Genomic DNA, 26,459 nt, shown 5'->3' with positions numbered 1-26,459 from the left:
TGAATAAGGCGGGCCGAAATGGAAGAGAAACGAGAGGCTGGGAACGCAGTTCCTCCCAAATACCGATCGACTTTATGTCCGTTCGTAATTCTTTTGCGGACCGCATCACTCTCGTAGCGATGCAACGGTGCATAATACGCGTATAACGTCTGATCGGTGATCGAAGCTATCCCCGAGGAATATTCCAAGTCTGCCTCCATGAAAATTTATACCGGGCGATCCGTAAGGGAGTTATCACCCTCTTCGTTGCTCGTTTTTCAAAACGTCACAGTTCGCATTCCCGTCAAATCGCTTCTGGTTGTGAACTCGGTGGAATTGGGAGTATAGTCCATAATAAAGCAATTAAGAAATTTAATTAAAAAAGCGAAACCGCAAATGAGCATTCTGGTTCATTTACAGTTTATGTTTATAAAGAAGGCAAATCGGGAATAATTGAATGCACCTGTTCCAGCGGATTTCTTAAAAATATTTAGTTACTTGACAGGGGTTGAATTCTCAAAGCACTGCTCGAACTTCTGTAAGGGAAAACTGTCACGGCAAATAACCCGAAAACAAACGCGGACCACTGAAAAAAAAAGTTAAACACAAACCGATCTAACGTTCATCGTAGACGAGTGGAAACGGTCGCTGGAGTTATCAGCGGGCAATCTTTCGCGAGGCGCTCGATTCCTCCATCCCTTGTCCAACAAACAGATTCCGTTTCCCCCTCCCCTTGACACCCCACCCCGAAAAACGCAACGGCACGTCAGCCAACTTGCCACAAATTCTCCTTCCCCTGTCCAGAGAACAATTTCGCGGAACGCAGCCGGCCGCAAATGGCCGAGTTTCGCGGCCACGATATCCCCGGAGTCGATCGACGGTAAAATCGAGCCATTGAGGGCCAGCTAGGAACCATTTTTCCATCCCCCCGGCCACATAATGGCAATTATATTGGCAGGAACGATCGAGGGTATTCCGGAAGCGGAAGGGACGTTCCCCGATTGTCCGGAAGCCGTTGAAGATTGCGCGTTTCTGTCGATTTTCGAGCGCGTCCCTGGGCCAGAAAACCACCCTCCCCCACAACCCCTACAAAACCAGCCATTGCTGTTATTTTGCTGCTGCACTAGAGTGCAGAAGCCTTCGACTACGTTGGACAGAATGATTTCCTGTTATTTTGTACATTTTCTTCTGCTTATTGTTAGTTTCGTTTGCTTTAGGAATTTGGGGTTGTAGTAATGTAATAGGGTGTGTTAGGTTGGTTTAAAAATGGTAAGCTGATGGCAAGATGACAGGGCTGTTGATTCTGATTGCTTCGTTTGTCTCATCTTCAGTTACACATTTATTATTATCGAGTTTGTTGTTAGGCAATTGTAGATTTGTAGTGTAAAATTTTTGAAAAAGTTTTTCTGTGTCAAGTATTTTTTTTTTAAACTATTTTCAAAATTTTGTTAACTCAAGTTTGCAAAGCTTATTGTACCATTAAACTTTTGTTTGGAACAGCTTCTTCTGTCTCTTCTACTTTAGGAGTTACACGCGAAAAGGTGGGAGTGCCTATTTCACTTTGAGGCCAGTTTTCAGACCCTGAAAGGACGATTGGGCGCGAATGAAACACACCGTTGTTCTTGTCTTGAGTCGGTCTATAAACCCACGAAGTTGCATTCCAATCGACGATGTAGAGTTCGCGGTGTTCCCTTGTAAGTTTCACTACGTTGTTTTAGGCGCTGACGCATGCGCGCGTTTGGGAGTGTAGCGAGGTCCGTGCATGTGGACCCCGGTTCGAAACAGAATCACTCAGCTGAAGTACGGGGCGCCAATTTTCTCATAGACCAGTGAGTATAAGTGTGTTTTAATCTGCACATCGCGTTAAGCTAAAGTGAACAAGAAAAGGAATAACGGCAAAGCACGGAACATTCACTGGAAATAATTCTAGCGCCTAATGGATTAACTATCCTCGCAATGAGCTTCCCTACTGACAACTGCTGGAGCAGAGAAACTGTATCCCCACTAGGATGTTAGTCAAAGGTTTTTATCACTAAAATATCACGCCCTTCAAATATAGCCTCAAAATAAATATGAATAAAATATAATTGACTTACAGCAGGCAAAAGAGTCTTTGCGTTACAAATCAGAATGCTTTACAATTTAAAATTTACCCACGACAGAATTTTTACAATTCTGAATTAGTTAGCCACCTCACGGGGGTAAAATTCTCAAACTCTGCCTCGCAAAAAATAAAACACGGTCAAACCCTAATAAATTTGGGACGCACTCAGACTTGGAAGAGTGGTGCACTGTCCCTCTTATTTCACCGGCATTCCCAAACGCATCGAAAAAATTGCATGCAGTAGTGCTCGCGCCCAACCACTTCCGCACCCCCTTTCTGACCTTCCACGCGGCCCTCTAAACCCTGTTTCGACGATGCATCTCGGCAGCCTCAGTGAACCACCACGACTGCCTTGAAATTGGATTGTTATTCTATTTTCGAAAGCAATTTTCAAGTGTTATCAAAAAGTTTTCTCGCGCCACGCCTCGGTTCCTCCCTTTTCACCCTCGTTTGGCGTCGTTCCTTTCTCCCCCTCCTCACAGCTAACTCGAGCCCTCCCCCCTCCCTCAGCTGTCCGCTGGTGGTCTTTGATGTTTCTTTCACGCGTCCTGCGTGGCGCTTCTTTAATCGAGTCGGCGATTAGGCAAATGCCCTCGTCACATTATTCTTCCCCCCTCGTTACAGAGCGCCCGTAATTACGATGGCGATGAACTTTATTCGAGGGTCCTCTTGTTTAACGAATTGAAAGAAACCTCTTCCTCGAGTGTCAGATTCGAATTGTAAAATACGCAAGTTTCTCCGACTCGAAGGGAAGCACGTTTTGGAGTGTCTTCAGCGATAGTCAACGACCACTGTTGTAAGCTTACGCCCGCATTGTTTAAACGAATTCCATCCGGCAATGAAGTGCACAGGGAAACGTTCCATTCGTGTCGAGAACGCGATCTTCCTTCGCGTCCAGGACTTTCCGCAATTCGAAATTGGAAATAAGACAAGGAGAGGGGTAACGAGGGGCATTTCTGAAATCCTGGAGGGAACGTCGGATGTGCAGTTTGAAAAATGCGCTAGGTATTTTCTGGTAGTCGAGGGGCAACGTGAAATGCGATGAATGCGCGGGCGCTTCCCGTCTTTCCGTAACAGAAAGTAACTCCGCGGAAGAAAAAGAGATGGAAGGGGAATTAAATTCGTGCGACTTAGAAATAGTCCAGCGCTGCCATTACCGTAATTAGTTTGTTGCGCGTTAATTAAAAAGGCGGCGTGGCTTTCGCCGCGTGAAACGACAAGAATTATGTTGTACGTTTTAATGATGTTGGATGGTGTGAACGAGGGGTGGTTTTCTGCCGTTTTATGGGGAAATTGTAAACAAGAATCTTAGAGAAAAATGATAACGCGGGCATAAGTAATTAAAAATAACGCGAGGGGGATAAAAAAATATACACGACTGAAACAACACTCCTCCAAGTATTAATGAATTACTTATTTTAAGGTTATGTTGGAAATTTTCACCGAGTAACTTATCCATTGATAGCACAGCGAAGTCTTCAAGTGATTGCTTGGCATTGTAATATATAACTTCTAATAATATTAATATTTTCTAAGTTGCAAATAATACCCCCGTAAAGAAATTAGGTTAACCCTCTCTTCGCCACAAGAAAGCGACATCTGTCTCCGTCCAGGGACATCATCCGCCATCTTGAGAGTGTACACGTAGACGCGACTAGGCAACCGAAAGTTTAATTAATTAATTCATGAGGTTACGTCAAGCGTAAAGTGATATTCGTGTACACGAATTAAAGGTGGAATTCATCAGCGTCGCTCACAGGCGATAAGTGACAGTCCGGCGGGGACATTTGTCTAAGGAAGGAATGTAAATGTCACCTGTCCCGATGCGATCGTAATGAGATGACTCGAATGACTTAACCGTCCGAGTGGAACCGAAGTTTTGTCAAGTGTAACACGATGACGTGTCCTCTATTTGAACAGCGAACGAATGACATCAAGGTGTTACGTGCAAAATGAAAGGGAATATTTTACCATTATGTATATTGACCTTTTGTCAACGTGTTAGATACACAGAGTGTTCCATGAATCTAGTATTACGAAACCAGCATTATTTATGGGGGAAAGAGGGGAAACAATAGACAATTGAAAAAAAAGATCCGCAGGCGCCAGGGTAGTGTGGGATTTTTACTCACTAAAACCCCACGGCCACTATGAAATTTTTAATAATTTACATGTAAATATCTCTATTATTAAGGCCTATTGGCTGAAACGCTCGGACACCTATTTACTTATTTTCGACATAGATCCATCGTGCCAAGGCTCATCAAAATCGGTGTCTACCACATGGTGTCCTCCCCTTGTTGGCGTACGTGAAAGTCTTCACTCGGACATTAATTTCCCAAAGCAGTAAAACGCACTTTTCAGCCAAACTCGAGAAAATCGACTTTGAAAAATTCTTAGTTCCCGTCACTCAGAGCTAAGCGCGTGCCCCTCGAGCGCCTACGATGCATGCGCATTTATGTGAAATTCAAAGTCAATTTTTTCGAAAACGAAGCCTTTACCGCAATTTCGTCACTTTTGATTTTCGTCTTATTTTTGCCTGTATAATCACCACCTTCAGTATTGACCACAGTTAGAGGAACACCCTGTACATAAGGGAACTCAGAATTTTTCAAAGTCGATTTTCTCGAGTTTGGCTGAAAAGCGTGTCTTACTGCTTTGAGAAATTAATGTCCGAGTGAAGATCTTCACGTACACTAAGTATCAAAATTTTCTGAAATTGCCAAACCTGAAGGTCCCCTTGTTAGTTAGAAAAAAATATTTGTAATTTCTTCATCGCCCTTTCAAAAAACGAACTTTTGGCTCAGTTTGTCCTAAAAGTAAACGCTTGGAGAGTCTCAAACAATACTTTCAATAATTTCCAGTATCGACGTGAAAGCACAACAGGTGCAAACGCCTCGGCGTGAAAACACGCCGACGCCGCGCAGCGTAGAGCGCATTTTCTTAGGCAACCCTAATTTGAACTGAAACGGTTCAATACTTTAATGAATCGTACGCCACAAATGACGGACGCCATAGTCAACGTCACTCGTATCTTCAAAATGTACCAACAGATAAGTGTCATCGCGTAATGATATATAATCATGTAATGCAGTAGGTACGGGCACGGAACTACAGAAAAGTCTGAAACGATAAAACTCCCTCTACACCGCTTCCAGTCGCAGTAATTTCTTAACGAGCTGATAGAAACGCTTCTCCGATGTAATATCGAAAGTGTCTCTCCTCGCAGTACAAGTGGAAAATGTTCCCCTCCGGAGAATGTTTTCTTTGCCCGAAGGGTAAACAACGAGAGCAGCAATATTCATAATTAAATTCCAACGACCTGGTTGCGAGCCGTCGCTCGCCAATGACTCATGGAATTGAGTTTCAATTTACTTCACATTACGCACTTTGTAACCTGTTTAGTAGCAGGAAGGATAATATTGTCTTCTCTGCATTGCAATTAACGATGCACAGACTAAATGGAAGTACGAGAAGCAGGTTTAAGAATATTACAAACAAGATTCAGCCTACTGTTTATTATTGGAATATTTAACACTAAACGTACCAAGCGGGGTCAAATAATGACCGCTTTCAAAATTTACAACAATCGCCCGTTATGAGCCGGTTTTTTCCGCCCGTTGAGAGCCCGGCGTCTATCCTCACCATTTCTTGGAAGCCTGCGGACGAGAGTGAGAGAACTGGACAACGAGCGAGAGGACACGAAAGCGTCGACACGAAGTTGCCGTCGAGTACGAAAGAGAGAAAGCACGATACTTTGTCACGCTCCGTCTTTCAGCTGGAGGGACCCGCACGCGGGTCGAGTCCAAGCTCGAGCTGAAAGACGGAGCGAGACAAAGTATCGTGCTTTCTCTCTTTCGTACCCAACGGCAACTTCGTGTCGACGCTTTCGTGTCCTCTCGCTCGTTGTCCGGTTCTCTCACTCGCGCCACTGGCCGCGTGGAACCATGTCCGCAAGCCACTATGAGTCCGTCGCCAGCCTCGTTCGACAGACTCACAACGGGCGATTACTGTACTTTAAAATCGTACATTCATTGTTATTTCTTTCGCTCATCTGACTTTCTGTAAATTATTATATTATCTAATTATTCAATTTCTCGCTTTTCGGTTTTCTCTCAGCTTATCTTTTAGCGAGAAAAATTCTTTGTATACCTTATGTACCACGAGGGGTCACATTTGACTCCTTATGGTAAGAATAGGTATGTGTAAAGTACCGGTACGTTTAGTGTTAACCTTTTATAACACCATGTGACTTTGAGATAAAGTAACCAGACGTCCCGGATTTATGTCGCTTGTCCCGGATTGGACACGTAACCTATATAACATTCTCGCAATGGCACAAAGTTAGGTTGGTTTTAATTTATCAGCAGTATGCGTTTATTATATAATTAAATACACTCAGAAAATGGTGCCCTCACGAATGCGTTAAGTTTCTTTTATTACACGTCCTGCATTCCAACAGAAAACATCTGGTCACTTTACTTTGAGGTAACATATCGTATTGTTGAGTTATTTATTCACAGAGCGCACATACACTACGATGAAATAATCTTAATCTATGAAACAGCGAAATAAATCGTCGAAAATCGACGATGGCAATCTCGTCGTAAGACGCGAACGAAGGAGAGAAGAACAATGCACGCAAGACGGAGTAACGCACATGTGCTGGTCGCACGCAGGGACCCCAGCGCCGCCATCAGGCGCAGGCACGCACTATCCCTGCACGCGCTGCGTAAACCGAGCGGGAATTTCAAATTGGCACGGGAGGAATGATTCGAATACCCACGTCCAACGCGTATTATCTGAGTTTTATATTGCACTGGCTAATTCACGAAAGGTCCATATTCAACAATTATAACATGGGAATTAGAAATATTTATTTTACAGTAAAATGTTTAAGAAATGAAACTGAAGTTAATCTGAGTTATATATAATTTACAATGTCTACCAGTGTCCTAAAAATTTCGGTTACAGAGGGTTGAATAAAATCCCAAGTTCTTGAAGCGACATTTACATACGTTGCTTGTGCACAATGCCGGATTTTTACTTTGGCAGAATTCCCAAGACTCCGAAAAATCATTCGCTCGATCCTTCAAGCCAGGCAGGACGTAGAATTCTTGGTATTTTATTTCTGTCCTTTTTGCCGGTGAACAAGAATTCAATTTCTCAGATATTCCCTCCCCCCTCAGCTTTCCTGAGATTTTATTGAATGAATTCTTAAAGTGGAATGCTTCAGGGTCACGTTGAGGTTCTCCGGCTCTCTTCTCGTGATCTACTTCGTTCGTTCTAAAGATTGTACTGTTCGTAGGATTATGAATCCTATTCGAAATGCTCATGTCCACGCAAGTCTCGGTATAGTACTTCGTTAATTTGCATTCGAATAAATTAAATCTAAGATGCAAATTCGCCAATACTGAAATTACTGCTGTTGAAGAATACTAAACAGCAGAATAAATTACCAATGCATTTCAGTTTTAATACAGAGCTCTTATCTACAGTCAAACAGACTTAATTTAAAAAACAAATTCGCGATAAAAGTTGGTGATTCCGAAAGTCTGCGTGTAGATTTAATATAAATAAACAAGGGATGTTTGGCAACTGGAAAATTAAAAAAAAATTCAAACTTTGCAGAAATGTAGCTCAAGTGATGCTAATAACGTCTCCATTTTTTTCTGTTGGCAATGGAGCGGTCCTAGAGTTGAAAACACCCCGTAAGTTCCCATATTATCATAAAATCCTAAAAGATATCGAACAGGAATTTAATTCAAAGTTGTATGGTTCTTAAAATCCTATAATATGGAGATATAGAATTTTCGAGAAAAAAATTAATTTTTTTTTAAAAATTCTTTGTTTAAAAATACTTTTTTTTCAAAAATTATTTATCATCACATTGTAGAATATCAAAAACCATGAAACTTAGCACGCTTTATGGCGCTCACGTACGATGCACACATAGGCCGGGGGTCCTAAAAGTCCAAACTGTGAAGTCGATTTTCTCCACAAATGTTGAGTACTGCACCCCACGCGTTTGTCACATTATTATACACGGTGTGCTCTACCTATATGCAAATTTAAGCCAAATCGGTGACCTCAACTTCATTCGCACTCCTAATCAGCTAAAATCATCTTAGGGTTAAGCTAGAACCGAAGAGACAACCGTTTGGAGAGAGGAACCAGAAGCTGACAAGTGTCTGAATCCAGCGAGCATATCCTGTCGTCGGGACGTCAAATAAACCGGATCGTCGGGCTTGTTAGCCCACAAACGTTAAAGGAGCCACGGGTTACTCCATTTCCTCCCAAGCAGACTACCGACCCTCTTTCCTGGTGTCCCTGGGGCGACGGATGAGCTAAGTAATTCCATTCGAAGACTCGGAAGGAAAACTCTCCTATTTCTTCCTTTTTCCTTTCCCTCTGCCATCCGATATCCCTCGCCCCTTCGTTTTCTTCCCATCCTCATTGCTTCTTCCCGCTCTAGCTCTGGACACCGCTCCGCAGTCTCCAGTTCTTCTCTGCGCCTTTGGTTTTCCTTCCCTTTGACACTCGACTACTCTCTTTGTTGATACTTGCTTTGGCGACCAATTTGTCAACAACACTCGAAAATGATTCCGCTCGTTTCTTCTTTGGCACTTCGGTTATAGGTCTTATGTGTCTGCTGCTAGATGGAGGATTCTGACACGTGGTTAGCCTTGTTTGGAGTCAGCTACAGGTACTCATAGACGGTTGATGGATGGTTCAGAGTTCTGTTTGAAAATTTCATGCTAAATTATAGAATCTTATTCTTCACAGTTTGACCTATAGCTCTGAGATGTAGAGATGTTCCTAAGAATACAATCTTTTGGCGGAATACCTCAAGTGCTGTTGGACTATGGAGATCATGAATTTCGAAGAGCAAGATCTATGAAACTAAGCTTTTATGAAGCCTACTCAATAGTATTCACCACTGACCTTATTTTCTGTTTTCTACTACTCAAATGCTCAGGCAATCCTCATTCCCAGATGTAGGTATGTCCCCCTTCAACTCACTTATTAGGATCTCAACTCTCACCCAGGATTTCGTTCAACATTTTAATTAGACCTGATCCGTCTTTCGAATTTACTATTCGAAGCCACATCCCTCTCGATCGATTGCCACTCGCCACAGCACGGGAATCGTTAAGAACAATCGCCCGAAGACGGGCGCGCTCGATGGTCGATAAAAAACAGAGGACTGAAGCTCATTGTTTACAAGGAAGCTAGCAAGTAAGAGACAATGCATCGTCCCTCTCTTGTTCCTTTTTTCGACGCTGAATTTCCGGGTCACCTGACACGAAGCAGTCCAGCTTCCTGTGTCCAGCACGCAACAATTGGGTTCGTTCTAATTCCCAGAAGAATAATTAAAGCCCACGATTGGGTCGCCATTGTCCTCCCGTGACGCTACAACGTCAGGCTACAGAGGACGCTCCTGTAAACGCGGTGCAAACAGACAAAATTCGCGGTTCAATTAAGTCTTTCTCCCTTAGGTAGCTTGGAATGACAATTAAGGGGCAATTAAAAAGGTTTCCTTTGCGTTCTGGTCATTCAGTAGCTATCGAAAGGAAACATTTCTTCTTAATTAGATTGGTGTTCTGTGAAAATGGAATTTCAATCGGGACGAACCAATGCGGGGGACGGAAGATTGGAAAGACTCCCGGTAATGATCGAAGATGAGTGGATTTCACAGTAAGATACAGTCCTTCGTTTCGCGAAAAGTTAAGTAGTTCTATTTGTTTTAATTATCAATGTTAGACAGGTAGACGATTTTCCAGGTGGAAGACCATGACGTACCATGACGAATGCTATCGGGCTTTGCAATTTTACAGAACACAGACTCTGCATTTTGACTTTACTTTGCTAGAGATGTTAACCTGGTAGGTACACGATATGACTGTAGATGTCTACTGCCACCTTGATGTCAGGGATTTTGATAAAACTGAGACATAGTATAGTCCACGTGAAATTAGGCGGGGTTTTAGTCATCATTTTGCTGGCCTCGAATTTGTTTGGGAAATATAGAATGCCGAAATTTGGAAATGTGTATCTCAATGAACACTCAACTTGGGTAAAGAAAATCAATAATTTATTGAGAAAAATTAAGCAGAGGAAAATTTCCACATTTGCCCCAGTACTATTGAACTGACTTCCAGAAAGGCTTTCGACAATTCTTATAAAAGGTTAGTCAGGCAAAACAGTCAATTATAATTTTGTGGTGTCTATTACCAGCTCAGCTCCAGCCTATTTTACGCCTCTACCGAACTTGCCGAATTGTATCCCTCATTTATATATTTATTTGAGTTTTTGATGACTTTACTCTGAATTTATATTCCCAGCTTAAAACATTTACAGTACAACTTGCAATATTTAATTTAAAACTTTATTTTAAAAAATGCCAATAACCAAAGGACCACTTTGCGCGCCTTGTCAAATTTACGCGCTAGGCAGCTGCCTAATTTCGCATATCGGAACTCCTATATAGCAAGGATTATCCTAACTCATCAATCCCCGGTTAGGATCTCCAGTTATACTCCACAAAAATACCAACTTTCTCTTCTAGATAGACAAGTTTTTGGCCAGATTTTTTACAAAAAAGCTCGTGATGGGCCCCCGAACTTAAATTCTCCCGCCACAATTTCCTCCAAGTCTGTGACACCCTCTCCCACTCACCACGCCCATAAAAGTTCATCGTCCCGGCGAAATAAAATAAAATGAAATAAAGAGAGCTGCCATCTATCGGCAGTATTTCCCGTGTCTAGAGGCGCGACCGCGTGCATCGGTCCGCGCGAAGACGTACGAGCGTCGAGTGGCGCGTAAATCAAATTCCAGGGTCCCCGGGTGCGTCCGGTGCACTTCGTTGCGCGGCAACACAAACGTGAAAATACGTTACGGGCCGATATAAATACGCCAAATAAAATATCGCAAAGAATGGCGCCGCGTTGCGGAGTGCTCGTTGCGGCTCGCTCCCGCGGGTGCCGTTTTCCAATGGCCCTGCGCCCGACGGCCGCTCCTACTCGTCTAAATTGAATCAACGCCCCGCGCGCGCCATTTCGCCACCGACGACTATTGGATTTTAATTCCATTCGTAGCCTCCAACCGAGTGGCATCAATTATTTTCGGGAAACAACTGCCCCGTAATGTTCTTGCCACCTCAGCGGCGTCTTTTGAACACCCCGACGCGCGACATTCTGGGATCACAGTGGTCCAGACTGTTTCGCCGTTGGAGTATTCCGATGCTGGACGTTCCGGCGTTTTCTGGATCGAATCCTATCGTTCAGAGTCCGTCGATGACCCTGTTTCATTGTAGGTTAGATTACTTTGTCGCGGTACTTTTATTGCGAAGGTAGCTTCAGTTGGAATCGAACAATTTAACTGTAGGTACTTGGAGTTTTTCAGTACGTTGGTAGATTGTGGTGAATGTTTTAGCTAATGTAAAATACCGCGTGGAGATTTTATGCATTTGGATATTCAATAAAAAGTTCTATATTAAAATAGAATTCTATATAAAATTCCTATATTTCTCTGGAACAGAGAGTAGAAAAGGAAATGGGTGAGGCTATGCGATATAGTAAGACCAACATCAAGAGTAACGCAAAAGAGAGTTATGAATGTTTAATAATTTAGATCAGTAACAGTAGTATAGTAAAGAGAGTTCTAACCCAAATTTCAGTTTTGCGGTCAATACACGTTCAGAGTGGTACGATAGACGTTCAATACTCGTTCAGAGTGGTGCGATAGACGTTCAACACCCGTTCAGAGTGGTACGATAGACGTTCAATACACCTATGGCGCCAGTCAAAAGTAGTATGGTGTATTGAACGTCTATCGTACCACTCTGAACGTGTATTGAACGTCTATCGTACCACTCTGAACGTGTATTGAACGTCTATCGCACCACTCTGAACTTGTATTGAACACAAAACTCAAATTTCGGTTAGAACTCTTTACTATACTACTAGTAACGCCTGAGACAGACACGGCAATTCGACGACTGACGCGACTCGTGTGGCCTAACCAGAAGGGGCCAGTAGCAACTTAAAGAGTGTAGCTTCTACAAAGAAATAGTCATAAATGCGTCGGCATTTTTTAACGGCGACTGTAGGAACACCTGATCGCCGAACTGGCGAGTTTCTGAATTTGTAAACATTAATAACTAAACAAGCAAGCTCTCATAGTAATTTCGTTGCTCTTGACATTGGTCTACATTTGTCAGTAGCATCAGTCAGTTCATGTTCTACCATCTGTTGCCGAGCAACCTGTATATACTTGGGAAGACAAAGAAAAGTCCTACAAAATCATGCCTATACAGGACCAATTGAGTTCAGCGTGAATGTACAGTTTACTCCGAAATCAATCCCATCGTGTATATGAGAATTTAATGGTATCAGCCATGAATAGCTGATGTGCCAATCAAAGTGTTAACTCCAGCCTCATCAAACTATAAATTGCCGTATTGTATTACAAATTAAAGGAGCAACACGTGTTAATGCAGTCAAGTGCCACCTAATGAACCATTATTTAGAACTGTTGCCTGCAACAGTACTTAATTTTGAATTAACGTAATATGCAGTGTATTCATCTATCATTAGTGACTTCACGTAAAGTGAAGGTGTATAGTCTGAATTATATACACTAAAGGGGTGAGTCCTGGCCTTTTTTGTGTAGCCAGAGGTAATTTTTAATTTTTCCCTTCAGAATTATCCCATATTTTGTGGGAATTTTATGGTTTAATGGATTCAAGAAACACAAGGAAATACCATGTACAGGGTGTTAAAAAAGTGATGGTCACTGCTTTTAGGGGTGTATCTATACCTCTGGATCGGTGAAGATTTGTGAAAAAAGAACTTGCCGTAAAATTGATTACAACATTGAAAATAATTGTTAATTTTTTTTTACCATTTTTGCGTTCCATTAAGTACGTATATCACTTTATTCATGCCAAAACCTTGTGATTTTTTTTTACTAATCTCCACCGAATCAGAGGTGTAGATTCACCCTTGAAACAGTGACCATAACTTTTTTAGCAACCTGTATAGCTACCCAAGAACTTCGATCATTGACAATACTCATCCATAGTTGTTGATTTCGACTTACCAGTAGAAGCAGCATTCAACGATCGATAGTCGAAAGTGGTTTAGAAAAATTCTCAGTGCTTACCTGCAACCAAAAAAAGGGAACAAACTTTTAAAACGGATTATCACATTTCTGAGCTCACGCTAATAAAATTGCATGATTTATATTAATTGGGTATTAGTACTGAATCCTTTAACATTCATACACTAATTAGTACACCGTAATATCTTTCAAATATATTTACGAATATATACCCTCACCCAAATACCCCCGCACTTCGTTTTGGGCCTCAAAAATATTAAGGACTCCATGAAAACACATTTCACCCTTTTTCACCACCCCCTTAGGGTTTGATTAGGGCAAAATGCTGAATCTGGTTTTTAGGCATTTGTGTGGGTAACCTTTGTAAGTAAAAACCAAGTTGATACCTATTCGGGCCCAAGAAATAATAAGGAGTCCGAGAAAACACATTTCACCCCTTTTTACCTTCTTCTTAGTTGCTTATTTTAATAACTTATTTTATTCATTTTAATAAAAAAAAAAATGTCCATTCACTGGAAAAAGTTCATTTACTGGAACATCCACCCTAAAATAAAGATAACTACATTTAACATTTTCATCATTAGGGACCTATGTGCTATCAACGTGCCAAAGCTCCTCAAAATCGAAGTCGACCAATTGGGCCCTTCCCTTGCAAGGAAACTTGCCTCACATGGCGACTTGGCTTCTATTCAACTGAAGCTTTCTACAAAAAAAAAACAAAAGCAAATTAACAACTTTGAAACTACAGATTGAGAAAAAAAATTATTTTCGAATTTTTCCCACAAATTTAACAGTTCCACAGAAATACTAACTGGCACTTTCTAAAGCCCTATATAGTTGCAATGCTGCAAATCATCTCGCGCATATTCACATCCATCGACGGTTTATCAATATTCGTCACCAGCGGCGCCACTAGTCAATTCCTTCCGACGATCCAGCTTCCGCGGCTCGACGAAACGCGAGTTTTAAATTAATCATCGACGAAGAGAGAATTTCCTCCCCACCCACGCCCAGTCTGTGTTTTTCTAACCCCCCGCAGAGCGTTTTTAGCACACGAAACCGGGCAGCCGCGTGCGAAAGGGAAACAAAGCTGGGAGGGGGCAGGCAGTGTGTATTCTGGATGGACGGACGGGGAAGCTCGTATAAATATGGAAATTTCGTAAATCGAGTTACCGCTAGCGAAGTGTCGCCGAGTTTTTCCAAGGCAACGCCATTTTCCCAATTCGCCGACGTTTCTGCGGTGCAATTAACTGTTCGTCCGGCTCCTTCGATCCATTATAACGATCGTCGATGGAGATTCGACCTGTGCCAGCACACGAGAATTTTCATAGGGGGGGAATTGTTTAACGAACCTCTAGAGGAACGGAGCAGCTCGTGAAAAATTGCTTTTCGATACCCGCCGACAGCGTCGGTTCCCGGTTTTCATCCCCTCGCTGCCGCCATTACTGGCTTCAGCGCAGACAGATTTCGGAATCGACCTTGAAACTTTTGAGTTTGTTTTTTTTTTTACTTCAGGGAATTTCTTGTCAGGTAGCTTAAGTTTCTGCTGTAAGTTCATGCTTGAGTTGGTCGAGCTTGGATGGAGGGATAATTTTTTAAGGGGTTGACTTCTTGGGCCTTTCAGAATCACGTTTGCATTTCCAGTTTTGCAGATTCGATTAGGTAAGTTTGTAATAATTATGGGAGGGAAATAAGTCTCTTTATAGAAATATCTACATTCTTCTGTTTCTGATGAGGAGAAAAGGGTAGGTGTCTAGGGTTGAAGGTAGAAAGGGAAATGGAAGTTGGGAAAAATGAAGAAAGTATCCGCGTAAAGAACTTTTAAATTAAAAAAGGATAAGTGAGATTTATCGAAATAGAGATTACGAAATATCGTTTGCTAACCCTCGGTTGTCACCCTGGGTCAAAATAGACCCCAATTTGATTTCGAGGTGAAATATCTTTGAGGCATCATTAAAAATATGATGATACTTTAAATGTTAATTTTCAATGAGGAACATATATTCCACAATGCTTCAATTTTATATCACAATTTTTGCGACTTAGGTAATTTAACAGATAGCCCTTTAAACAGTAGCTGATTGAAAAAATAAGCGTGACAACCGAGGGGTAAACTGCAATGTCTCAAATTCTGGTTTTAAAATTCAATAAAGACACCTATGTCTACGGCGATGTACAGGGTGTTAAAAAAGAAGTGGTCACTGCTTCCAAGGGGTGAATCCATACTTCTGGATCGGTGGAGATTTGTAAAAAAAAATACTGCAAAATTTTTTATAAGTAAATACAAGAAAAATAGGAAATTTCTGCTGTTCAAAAAATACCTTTTGAAGAGTACAAAACCAATTTGTAAAGCTTCTGCATCATGACAGTCCAGAATAATGTTTACTGCGATGCAATATTATTTTTAAATAATGCTTCCTTCCTCCTACTTTCCTCTAAAGTTTTTAGCGCCACATAAGAACTTCCACGTTGGCTCGTTAACTAATATTACCTTCTTAACTAACCAGGTTACTTAACAAGAAGGAAATAAGATCGCCAATGATCCAGAAATAAGTGGAGCCAGTTGAAGCCAGAAGACTCCTGCTCAGAATTTCTCGCAAGTTATCAAGTTCTTTTATCGATTTTTTACGAGGACAACCAAGAAAGTTCGGGATTATGAGGAGTTCATTTCGAAAATGGTATTAGCCTAATCCGCGGCTGGTGGATTTACAGGGAAGCCAGCTTAACCGACGGAACTACATTTGGCGATTTAAGCTTCTGCTTAAATATTAGTTCAAGCGCCGTGACGAGCTTCCGGTGTTCCTGTGTAGTCATGAGAGCTCCATCTCTCGAATCTTCAAAATGGCCACCGGTCTCTTCATGGGAGACTCGAATTCACAGTCTCAAAAATATTCAGCCATTATGCAGATCAGAGGTAAATGTTAAAATTTAGAGTGACCTCTTGTGTGTTTAATAGTGGCTACTATACTACCTCCATTTCAGCCATTTTAGAGTCCGATGGATTACAAGAATTTTTGCGTTGCATTTATGACACTTTTATGTTTACATAAATGAAACCCCCTAAATATGAAAACGAGCCGCTATAAAAAAAACAAGTATATCTTATTTTTCGGTCCTCTAAAACATGACCAAAAATCATAGCAATCGGAGGTGGACACCTGGGAACCTCTCCTTGTGAGTGCCATTCCACATCGACTTCTCAGAAACCTCTGCACCCTCCCCCTCAAAGAATCAATTTCTTACATTAATTTCTATGCAGAACTCGATTCCCACCCCCACTCACAGCATTCCCATTTCCGTCGTTACGATCAGTGGAAGAGTCGCGAACTAATTACAAGCTAGCACCGAAAGCAGACATTCATGAAACTGTTGCTGACCAGCCATCGGCCACTTATCGAACGACTTCCTATGGCTGACTTCCAGAGATGGGGTGTGCATGGAAAAATATGGATACAGAAAGTATGTTCGGCAAGAGCCGTCGAAATATACATCCAAGAGACCTCTGCTCTTCGTCGTGCAGGTTCATCGAATATTTACCTGACCAGTGCATTGAATATTCCCGGGTGGCAATAGATTTGGAGTACAGTGTAATGCGAGTCGTCGTGGCGCTAGAAGCCACGATGCACACAGGGTGTTGCATAAGTCGAAATATATATCTATCACTTTTCGAAGGAAATAAGTTTCTACTGAATAAAATTCCATTTCTGTTTGGATCGATTTTTCAGGTGGTCCATGAAACACTGTACAGTAGGCATACCAAGCAATAGTGATGTGTGTAGGCGGAGTAAAGAGGATAGTAACGCCTCCATAGCTGCTAAATTACTTGCTAAGTATCACTACTCGCAGAGGATTCGCGTTGCGCAGTGGGGGGAGATCAAGCTCCGCCCACTTCCCCTTCTCCTTGGGCATGCGCACTCGACATGTCAGTGATGCTCCACGATATCTATAAATTCTTAAACTTCAGAAGATACATTCGAATTTTTTTACTTATTTATTTTATTTTCCTGTTATTAAACCTAACCTCCCAAATGAAGTCAACTATGCAGTGTGCAAAAGTGTTTTTAATTTTCTTGAAAACTTTGCACACAATAAATTCAACGAAATGATGACCTACGACTGAAAACCTAAAATGCAGAAAATTAGAAAATTATCTTTTATTGTTTGAGGGAATTATATACATGTCGCGTTAAAGTCCTTCAGACATCCTCTTCGTGTTATTTGTTCGAACGAGACACCCGATATACGCACAGAGGCGAGGTGAACCGTGGACCATGAGAAATGGCGGAGGGCATGGGCGGGTGGGTGGCATAGAACGGCTGTTCGAAGAGGGTAGCGAGTATCGAATTTTCACCCCATCCGAGAGCATTCGTATTAATATTTTACGAGATGCCGGCGGACCCGCTAAGCCAACCAAAAACGAAGCTCGATGGTGCAGATGCGGCGTCAATGGAGGCGAAAGTCGATCTCTCGTAAGATATTCCCTGTTGAGTGCGTCACCATCTACCGCGCTGTCGCGTTTACCGTCTAAAATGAATTGAATGGAAACCGAATAGGGGCTCTTCGGTTAATAAAACGGGCGGCGGAATGGCAGCTCCGCAAACTTAGTTTGTGAGAAGGGTTACCATACTCGGAAACTGTACTCACACTTCGAACGTCACCGATTCACATACGAACAAAATGTATAGGGCGAACATAAAGGACCAGTTATGGAAGAAATTACAATACTTTTCTTGTGGCTGCAATTAAGAGAGGCTGTAATGTCTGGAACCCCTCCGTTCCTGGACGAGGAAGCCCTAACTACACCGAATCCTCAGAATCTGGAAGCCCTAGAATACCGGATCCTCAGAGTCTAGAATTCCTAGAGCACCGAATTTTCAGAATTCCGAATCCTCAGAAATTCAAATTTCAAAAACACCGAATCTTCAGAATCTCTTGCCCCGTCGCCTCCGGCGTAACCGTAATCCCTAAGGCGGGTTACGCGCAATGGAGTACTATGCGGAGCAGGTAGATCGGTGTTTTAAGGATCGAGGAGGAAAAGAAGAGGTACGTTTCGTCTTGGGTTCATCAGCTAAACTCATCAATAGGGCTACAGTCGACGGACCCTGGCTCTAGACACCTGGGGACCGAGAGGGATAAGCTGACACTTGCGCGAAAGAGTTTGGATGATTAGACCTCTGGTGGCGCTGGTGAGCACTAACAGTCGCGATCTCGTGGTGGGACTGGGACGTGACAAGGGTTATAAGTTTATGCTTTGAGACAGAATGTAGTTTAATGAGCTTCTTAATCTTATTTTGAGACAATTTTGATGATTTATGATGATGTAGGTCTAAGGTAGGCTAAGTTTGAGGAAAACTATACTCGGAGCAGAAAATGCAGTGCGCTCTAGGTCACTGACAGGTGTCCCACACCACACGGTCTACCTCCCCCATCATTAGATCTGGGTTAGGTGCCTCTCCATCCCTTCATTCTACTTAAAAAGTTGAAAAAAAAAACAAATCTGTGGAGACACATCCGCCGTCTATGAGGCAGTAAAGTGCTATCGAACAGTCACAGTTCAAATCTCTTTATTTTTGTATGCCCTCGATGGTTTATTTTAATATACCCGTTTGGATGGCCTAAAAATTTGTGACATCACCTTTTCTGGAAATCTGAAGTGACCCACTATTAACAAACTTTTACATAAATGATGTCTTGTTAAAAATAAGAAGACTCAGTTGTCCGCAAACTCGCCACATGTAGATTTTCCCAATCGTTATCGACGTTTCAATCTTGCAACACTTGAAGGAGGTACACGGAAACCTGCAGTTTCTATTTCCCCTCGTCGTTCTATACCACAAATCCCGCCAGCTGTCTCGAATCCCGCGAATCCAAATATCAACGAGTGCAAATGTCCCATCAACCGCTCCAACCGCTGGATATTTACGCAACGCGAAGAAACCGAAGACACAAACCTGCTGCGAAGCACCCAGAGGAGCCGGAAAGGTCAGGGAGCAGGCGCTGCTGCATTCCGCGACATTTCCGCCCTGTCGAAGAGCCGAGAATGTTAGTGGAACGAACTTAATCTATCGGGGGTTTAACGCGACAGCGCTGCGGAAACGGGAAGGAGATCGGCAAACGAAGCGTGAATCTTTATTTCCCACCGATAGGTTAGCCCAGTTTCCCCCGGAATCAATCTCGCCTCGTTATTAGCGATTCCTCGACCCTGCGCCACCAGAGCGCAGGACTAACGCAATTTTCTTGGAAGAACGAGCCGGGTAAAAAGGGAAGACGGTCTCGTTTTTCCGCTGCGAACGAGTACACCGACGCAGACAGGTGCTCCGGGGTTTAATCCCGAGCCGGGGTTTAATCAGAAATGCCTATCGAAGATCGATCAGTTCGAGAAACGCGCCAACGATTCACCAACACGGGCAGGGAAGTTGAAGGGTCTCGTAGGAGCTTGGGAAAACACTTATTAAACGTGTCAGTGATCGTGGGAATAAACTGCATTTCAATTTCGCGCATGCTTGCCGGGTTTATTAACGTCGAGGCTTGGGAGTTTAGCGTACTGCAGAGATTGGTGCTGTTGAATTATCTGATGAAGTAATTGGGTGATTGGTGAATCACTGGATGTAAAAATTTAAATTTAAGCAATAATGATGAGTAGTGCTTTTTAACAGAATGAAATAAAATGAGTGATTTCCAGGCTTAAAGAGAAATGAAACTACCTATAGTTGCAGTAAAATGAAATGGCTACTGAGGGCGATTTCACTTGCTCTGAAGAATGTTAGGCATGGATGACACTTTTATGAAATATAAGTTTGTTTCTGTATTTGAATGATAGTCAATGGATGCTTGGGGCCTTGTGAGAAGGGATGGAAATTAGAATGGGGGCGTGGCCTAATGAAGTGGTGGGAGGAGCTAAAGAGAATAGTGGGAGGGGCTAAATGGAATAATGGGAGGAGCTAAATGGCCTTGGGTGGCCAGTAGATTTTGTTGCGACTGTAGAATTCCTAATTTTACGAGCACAGAAAAAATTATTGATTTCACTAGCCATTAGCAACTTTAAAATAATATCTGAAATAAAGTATTATATCCTAAGCGAAGTTTCATTTTATTTCAAGTAATTACTTATCCGATATGGTATTTCTTCTTCAAAGAAGAAAGTTTTAACTCTGATATATTTTGAATTCTCAAGAGGATATCTTTCACATATAATTATTGAGAATCCGGAGATTATATTTTATTATTTTTTAACTCTAATAAATTATTTCAAATAGATTAATATCGCGCTATTAATAAAATGTTGAAAATGACAAATAACAGACGTATCAGAATTAATTTAAGCCGAATTTTCACTATACATCTTCCTTTTGTAGCACTGCTCCTTTGGTTTTTGCAATCAGACCTGGTATTTCCTAGATTTATTATCATTTAACGACAATATAAATGAAAATTGAAAGTCTGCTATTATTGAATGCATTATCTTAAAAATCATAAAAAGAAGAAACGATTTTTCTAATTCATTAATTGAAACGATCGATATAATTTATCAGCTTTAAGTAACAAATTACTAAATGTTAACTCTGACACAAACGAAGGAATACACTATTTAAGCTCCACCATTATTGGAAACATTAACGATAAAATTCAGTACGAAAAGTGAACTAAAACTACTAGTGCTCTATTAATATTTTTATTAAAAAATAATTCAGTTCACTTTCATGAATATCGACTTTATTAAAAACCGTTCAGTTTCGGGAGGGAAAAAAATACGATCGGGAAAATAGTTTATCTTACAGGATGTATTTTTCCCTGCACGTCGATTGGAGAATATAGGTTTTCGGTACACGAACTTCGTTGAACACATTATAACCTTGTTTGCACGATGCACTGATAACAGCATCCCGTGTCGAGAGGTACGCGAATCTCATCACCCAAGTCTTCTTATCTCGTGCAAGCTCGTATAATCCTGCGAGACACGGTCAAAAGTCTCATTAAAAAAAAAAGCAAGGTGAAAGTGGGTACTATTTTTTTTTTGTAATTTTTTGCATACCTCAGAAAGTAACAGGTAAATGTTACAAGTAAGCCATTGTATTGAAGGATAATTAATTTTGCCTCAAATTCATCGACTGTAACCCATTGCAACGTGAAATATAGTCTATTGAAATTTTAAGCAGGTACGCTGCTGATTTGATTAAATTTCAATTCTGTGTTAATCCTGAATTTCTTTCTTGAATACTGTGGCCTGAACAGGGGAAGATAAATGGTTCTTGGATAATTACTTTGTATTTTTACTTTTCACTAGCTGTACGCTGGTGCTTTTTGATGTACAGTCGCCATTTTTCCAGACTATTGAATTTTAATTTCCACCGAATTCAATACTCCGCACAAAAAAGGAAGGAACAAAAGAATATTTTATGGATAGCAATCCATTGTTGAAATCACCACAATTCGAGAGAAAATTTCTGATCTTTAAAAAATTCGAAATTATTTAACGATAGTAATTTAGTTTTGGAATTTTTTTTTAAAAAAATACATAGAGTAAAGGGAGTTTAAATTCAACTAATTGACACGTTATGAAAACAACAATTCATAACCAAAAATAGTGTATTTCTAGCAAGTATTGAGGACATGTAATGAAAAAATCAAACTGTTAGCTATAAAAAAATTAATTATCAATTTTTAGACTTCCAATAAAAAAAAATACGTGAAGTAAAAAATTCACAAATTTATCAGACAGAAAAAAAAATTGTAAATTCGAAAATTCTAACTCCTCTTTTCATTTGGAATCGCATACATCCAAGTTACCCCTATTTTGAAACGCCCTATATATCCAGTTATTGCATCATGAATTAGGAGAACAATTTTCGAAAGAAGCAACAATCTTGCCCCCTTTCATCGCGAGCAGCAAACTTTCTAAGTAGAAAAATTACTAATTACCGCCTGAGCTTGACACATGGTGTGAAAACCCCCCGGGGAAGCACCGCAGAAACTTACAATTTCTCGCCATCGGAATCGTTGTCCCGCGGCGAGGGGAAGAAATTAATCGGAGATTTATCTCATCAGAGAAGAAATCCCATTATCCGTGGGACGTGCAGCGATACTTAAGTAAATAAATAAAGGGGGTGGGAAGCTGTCAAAAGAAGAAAATGGCAGACAGTGTGGGGGTTCTCGACGCACAGGTGTGATGGGAAAAACGCACGAAATAAATCTCGACATGACACTGCACGGTTCACCTGTAAGAGACACCCTTTCTAGACACCCCTCCCGCTCCGCCCGCCCGAACCAGCAGGAGAAAAAAAAAATAGCAGGCAAAGAACTGGTGAAAATAATTTGGACGAAACGTTCTAATATTCGCACGGAATTTCCTTTTTCCCCAGTGCAATTGGTATCTCTCGTTTCCTTCAGATTCTCTTTCGCTTCTTTGCCCCGGAAGTCGCTCCATCTTGCTCGCCATGACGCTAGTATGACGCCATTTAATTGTCCGCGAACAGGGATAGACGAGCCAGACGCGTACCCCCGGAGAAAAATTCTTTCATCGCTCTGATTTTTTTGGCATTGGGGTGGAGGGGTTTCTTGTGGGGTGTTATGCTGTTTTTCGTGCACTTATTGTTACTCTGCCTGTGGGACATGCTTCGTTGCTATGCATTCTTGTGAATATCACAGCACCTACTCCTACTGTTGCTAGAATTATTTATATAATTGTAAGAAAATTGATTTGATGAGTCGCAGTCGCACTCGGTCGCAGTTGCCTCTGAGGAGCAAAGAAACCCAGGGATGCCACAAGCTCAGGACAATTAACTTGACCATGAACGACCTTGAAAAGATCATGTCTGGAACCTGCCTACGGTCCGCGAGAGTACTCATTCTAAGTGCTTGCAGGGCAGGACCATAGTCACGGTCAGTAATACTCATTGGGTTACCCTGGACCCTAGAAGCCAGTCTAAGGAATCTGTGCTGTACCCTTTCCACTGAACTAATATACTGCTTACGCTTCGGGCGCCACGTTACTGAGGTATATTACACCTGGGGCCTAACGAGGGTAAAGTATAAAAAGTTTAAGCGACTCAATGCGTGTAAAAGGCCTCGCAAACCTAGCAATGAACCCCAGTGTTTTCAGAGCCTTACTGGTTATCCTCAAGTAGTGGTGCCAAAAGTCGAATTGGGATGTTCTAATAGAGATACGTTCAAACAGTGACCTGTTCAAGATCATAATCGGATTCGAATAATATACACTTGCAACTACTAGGAGATTTCAAATAGTGGGACATAGCAGCAGGTTTTGAATAGTGAAACGTAGTAACAGTCGAAGAAGCTGTAAATAATTGAACCATCAAATAGTACAACGTTCGAATAATACCAAGTTTTGAATAGTGAAGCATTGAGTTAGTACATCCTTCGAATAGTAAGAACACTCGAACAATGAAGCATCCGTATAACGCAGTGTCTACTGTATCAAGGCGGAGCAATTATACTGACCGCAATCATGTCCCCTTTTGCGCCTCCTTTCGCCCTCCTCGCGGAAAGAGAGTAATTGCACTCTCGGGAGGGGCGCGAAACCGTGGCCGACGAAAAATTTAAATTGTCCGTCTTCCGCGGCCTTAAATTGCCGCGGAGGCCGCCCTAACCCCTGTCCTTCATCCATCTTACTGTCATCCGAAAATTTATCTGCGGCCGCTACGTGCAGCCGCGCACCGTGGCCGAGATAAGAGACCAAGATACTGGCCGCTGCACCGCGGGTGAAAATTATATCGCCGTGGAAATTGAACCCCCCTCGAGGAAACGTGGAATCTCAGTGTACAGCCGTCAAAATGTCAGGTGGCCTCTACTGTTTCTCTAGGATTGCTCAACCACTCCTTATAGGTGATCCTCATTCTACAGTTGCCAACAAAAGCTTCTTTCGAGTCATGTTATTGCTAAGTAGTTTGAAACCAGCCTTGGTATTTACAACTCCTTGAGTAGGTGTGTGAACATCCGATTGCTGAACTTTTTCCTAACTTTGTGTTAGAAAATAAAAACTGCAGGGTGGAACGAAGCATTTAGGTCCTGTTCAATAGCTGCTGATCGTTTGTTCCGCTCATTGTAGTCTAGAGACGACTGTATGTCTTCAACTTTGGTACAAAGGATGGAGTGTCCACTGTCCATAGCTTCTAATAAACATGGCTGCCGTCATTCCGAAATTACTCGTAGGACCTTAGGCACTACTAGTTTCACCGACACCAGGAGTGTCCATAGCCACCCAGTAAATATATTCGCCACCCTTATTCCCTAAGAAAGACAGTGAATAGCACCACCCAAAAGCTTGCTAACTACTAGTGCCAAGGTGGCGAGAACTCACCCCCACTAGTTTTTATCGACGTAAAAATCAATTGTCCAGGTGGTTGAGGGGCGTATAAAAGCCGGAAAGAAGCTCCGTGAGAAGGTAATCGCAAGTGTGGCGTAATTTAAGTAGACCTTATCGAAGTTTATCGCGTCGGTTCTGACGCCAGCGCCCCATAATCCACCGTGGTTCGTTTCCAAGCTGGGAACCCATTAAGGTAGCAGTTGCAACACGGATGCCGCGAGAACAAAACGAGAACGAGGGAGAGGAAGGAAAAGACCCTCCCCTGCGCAGCCTCCTACACCTCAGTGCCGTTTCTCGCGGTGCTGGAGTGATTAATGTGAATGGATGGAAGAAACAAAAAAGGCAGCGGTGGAAAGAAACAACGAATCCGGCTGCCGCGCCCCCGGTGTTAACTTTTTCCTTGGTTTCCTACCTCCCCCTCGCCGAGCGCTGCCTTTATTGCGCTCCACCGAGAGGATCACTTGGTATCATTGAAAATTAGTCTGCTTGATCGAGAGCGGCTAAAGGGAAAGAGAAATTTGACCAAGAATTTAAAGGATGGCTTCTGAAACTCGCAATTAGGACGTTTTTCAAATGGAGTGTTTCACAAACTTTTTGCTTTTTTCTTGTTTAGTAGAGAGGGGGGTTAATGGGAGTTCATTTTAAACACAAAATAGAAATATAGTTTTCTAAATGGTAGAGACAAGAATCGATATCACTTATATTAAAATTTTTACCCTTATTGCTGTGGTAAATTTTTTACTATGAAATTCAGAATGTAAATTATTCTGTTTGGGAAATTAATATATAGTAATATTATGAGAGCAGAAAATAAAATAATTCTTTACTTCCTAGATACAAAACCTGCATTTGAATAAAAAAAAAAAATTCATATGCTTCCCTTATAATAACAAAGGGGAAAGGCGGCACCACACATTCGACAAACTGTTCACGAAAGTGATCGCGTATATCTCCACACTATGCGCTTATTCGGCAAATGACGAGCGTTTCGACTCCTGATCGGGAGCTGGGAACAATTGGCACAGAAGCTCCCGCAAACATTCGCCTACGTGCCTAAATGCCTCATGCGTGGTTCCGCCTGAGGACACCACTCTCTCTGCCGCTCTAGCGAAAGAGAGAAAGAAGAAGAGAACGCTGAGATTACCGCGATTAGATACGCGCGATGATCCGTGCGGCTGTCTACCAGACGTCCTCCAAGTCCCCTAGGAGGCTACGCGACGGCGAGACAGACGAGTCACGTGCGCACGCGCATGCGCGATGGTAGCACGCGCGAGCGAGTGGGTCGCTCAGGCGTGTCCGCGCAAAAGGGAATTTATGCACGGTTCGTTGACGCGAGGGCGCAAAACACGCCGGCCAGCAAATATTAATGCGCTCATTAGCCGCGCTTCATATTCATGCCGTGAAAACTCGTCGTTTATTATGTAACGATTGCTGGCGGCGGGTACGACAAAATCGCCCCCCGCCTCACAACCCGAATCGCGGATTACCGGTTGATGGTAATCGATGAGGGTGGATTTCGATGACTCCCCATCCACGATGGGCTCGGCTATAATCTTTGACGTTGAATCACGAGGATCTATGGCGCGTAAGCAGGTACTTGGGTTAGTACGTCCTTTTAACCCTTCTACTTCTGATTTTTACATTTCACTATATTTTTTATTTGTTGTGGTGGATGGGATGGAGGAAAAAACGACTAGAATACATTTCATCTAGATCACCAGAAGGGGGGTTTAAGTGTCATGACACTTCAAGTTTGATCGTTCGATTTTTCTATCCGCCAAATTTGAATAGCTTTTGGAGCAAAAGTAGAAGCGTTGGAAACTTCCCCTTTTCCCTCAAACTGTCACAAAATCCAAATCCTTCGCAAGATTTGCGAACAAACCCTCCCCTTATCTAAAAAAAATTGATTTTCGTGGAAGTACCTACAGA

General features: G+C 42.1%; 1 protein-coding gene across 12 annotated transcripts in view; it reads right to left on the bottom strand.

Annotated features, from left to right (window-relative positions):
• Heph (polypyrimidine tract-binding protein 1 heph) overlaps positions 1 to 26,459 on the bottom strand; it is a 793,543-nt gene that overhangs the window by 222,655 nt on the left and 544,429 nt on the right. Inside the window, exon 1 of one of the 12 annotated variants that reach the window (XM_076827768.1) lies at positions 13,187 to 13,216. The exons of the other annotated variants lie outside the window; for them this stretch is intronic. Coding sequence (XP_076683883.1) covers positions 13,187 to 13,201 — 15 coding nt within the window. The 5' untranslated portion in view covers positions 13,202 to 13,216. Of the gene's footprint in view, positions 1 to 13,186; positions 13,217 to 26,459 lie in introns of those variants that run through there. 12 annotated transcript variants of the gene reach the window in all.

The sequence above is a fragment of the Andrena cerasifolii genome, chromosome 15 (assembly GCF_050908995.1).
Source record: "Andrena cerasifolii isolate SP2316 chromosome 15, iyAndCera1_principal, whole genome shotgun sequence".
NCBI classification, from domain to species: domain Eukaryota; kingdom Metazoa; phylum Arthropoda; class Insecta; order Hymenoptera; family Andrenidae; genus Andrena; species Andrena cerasifolii.
The sequence above is the reverse complement of the archived record's forward strand: the minus strand, read 5'-3'. Positions and strand labels throughout refer to the sequence as shown.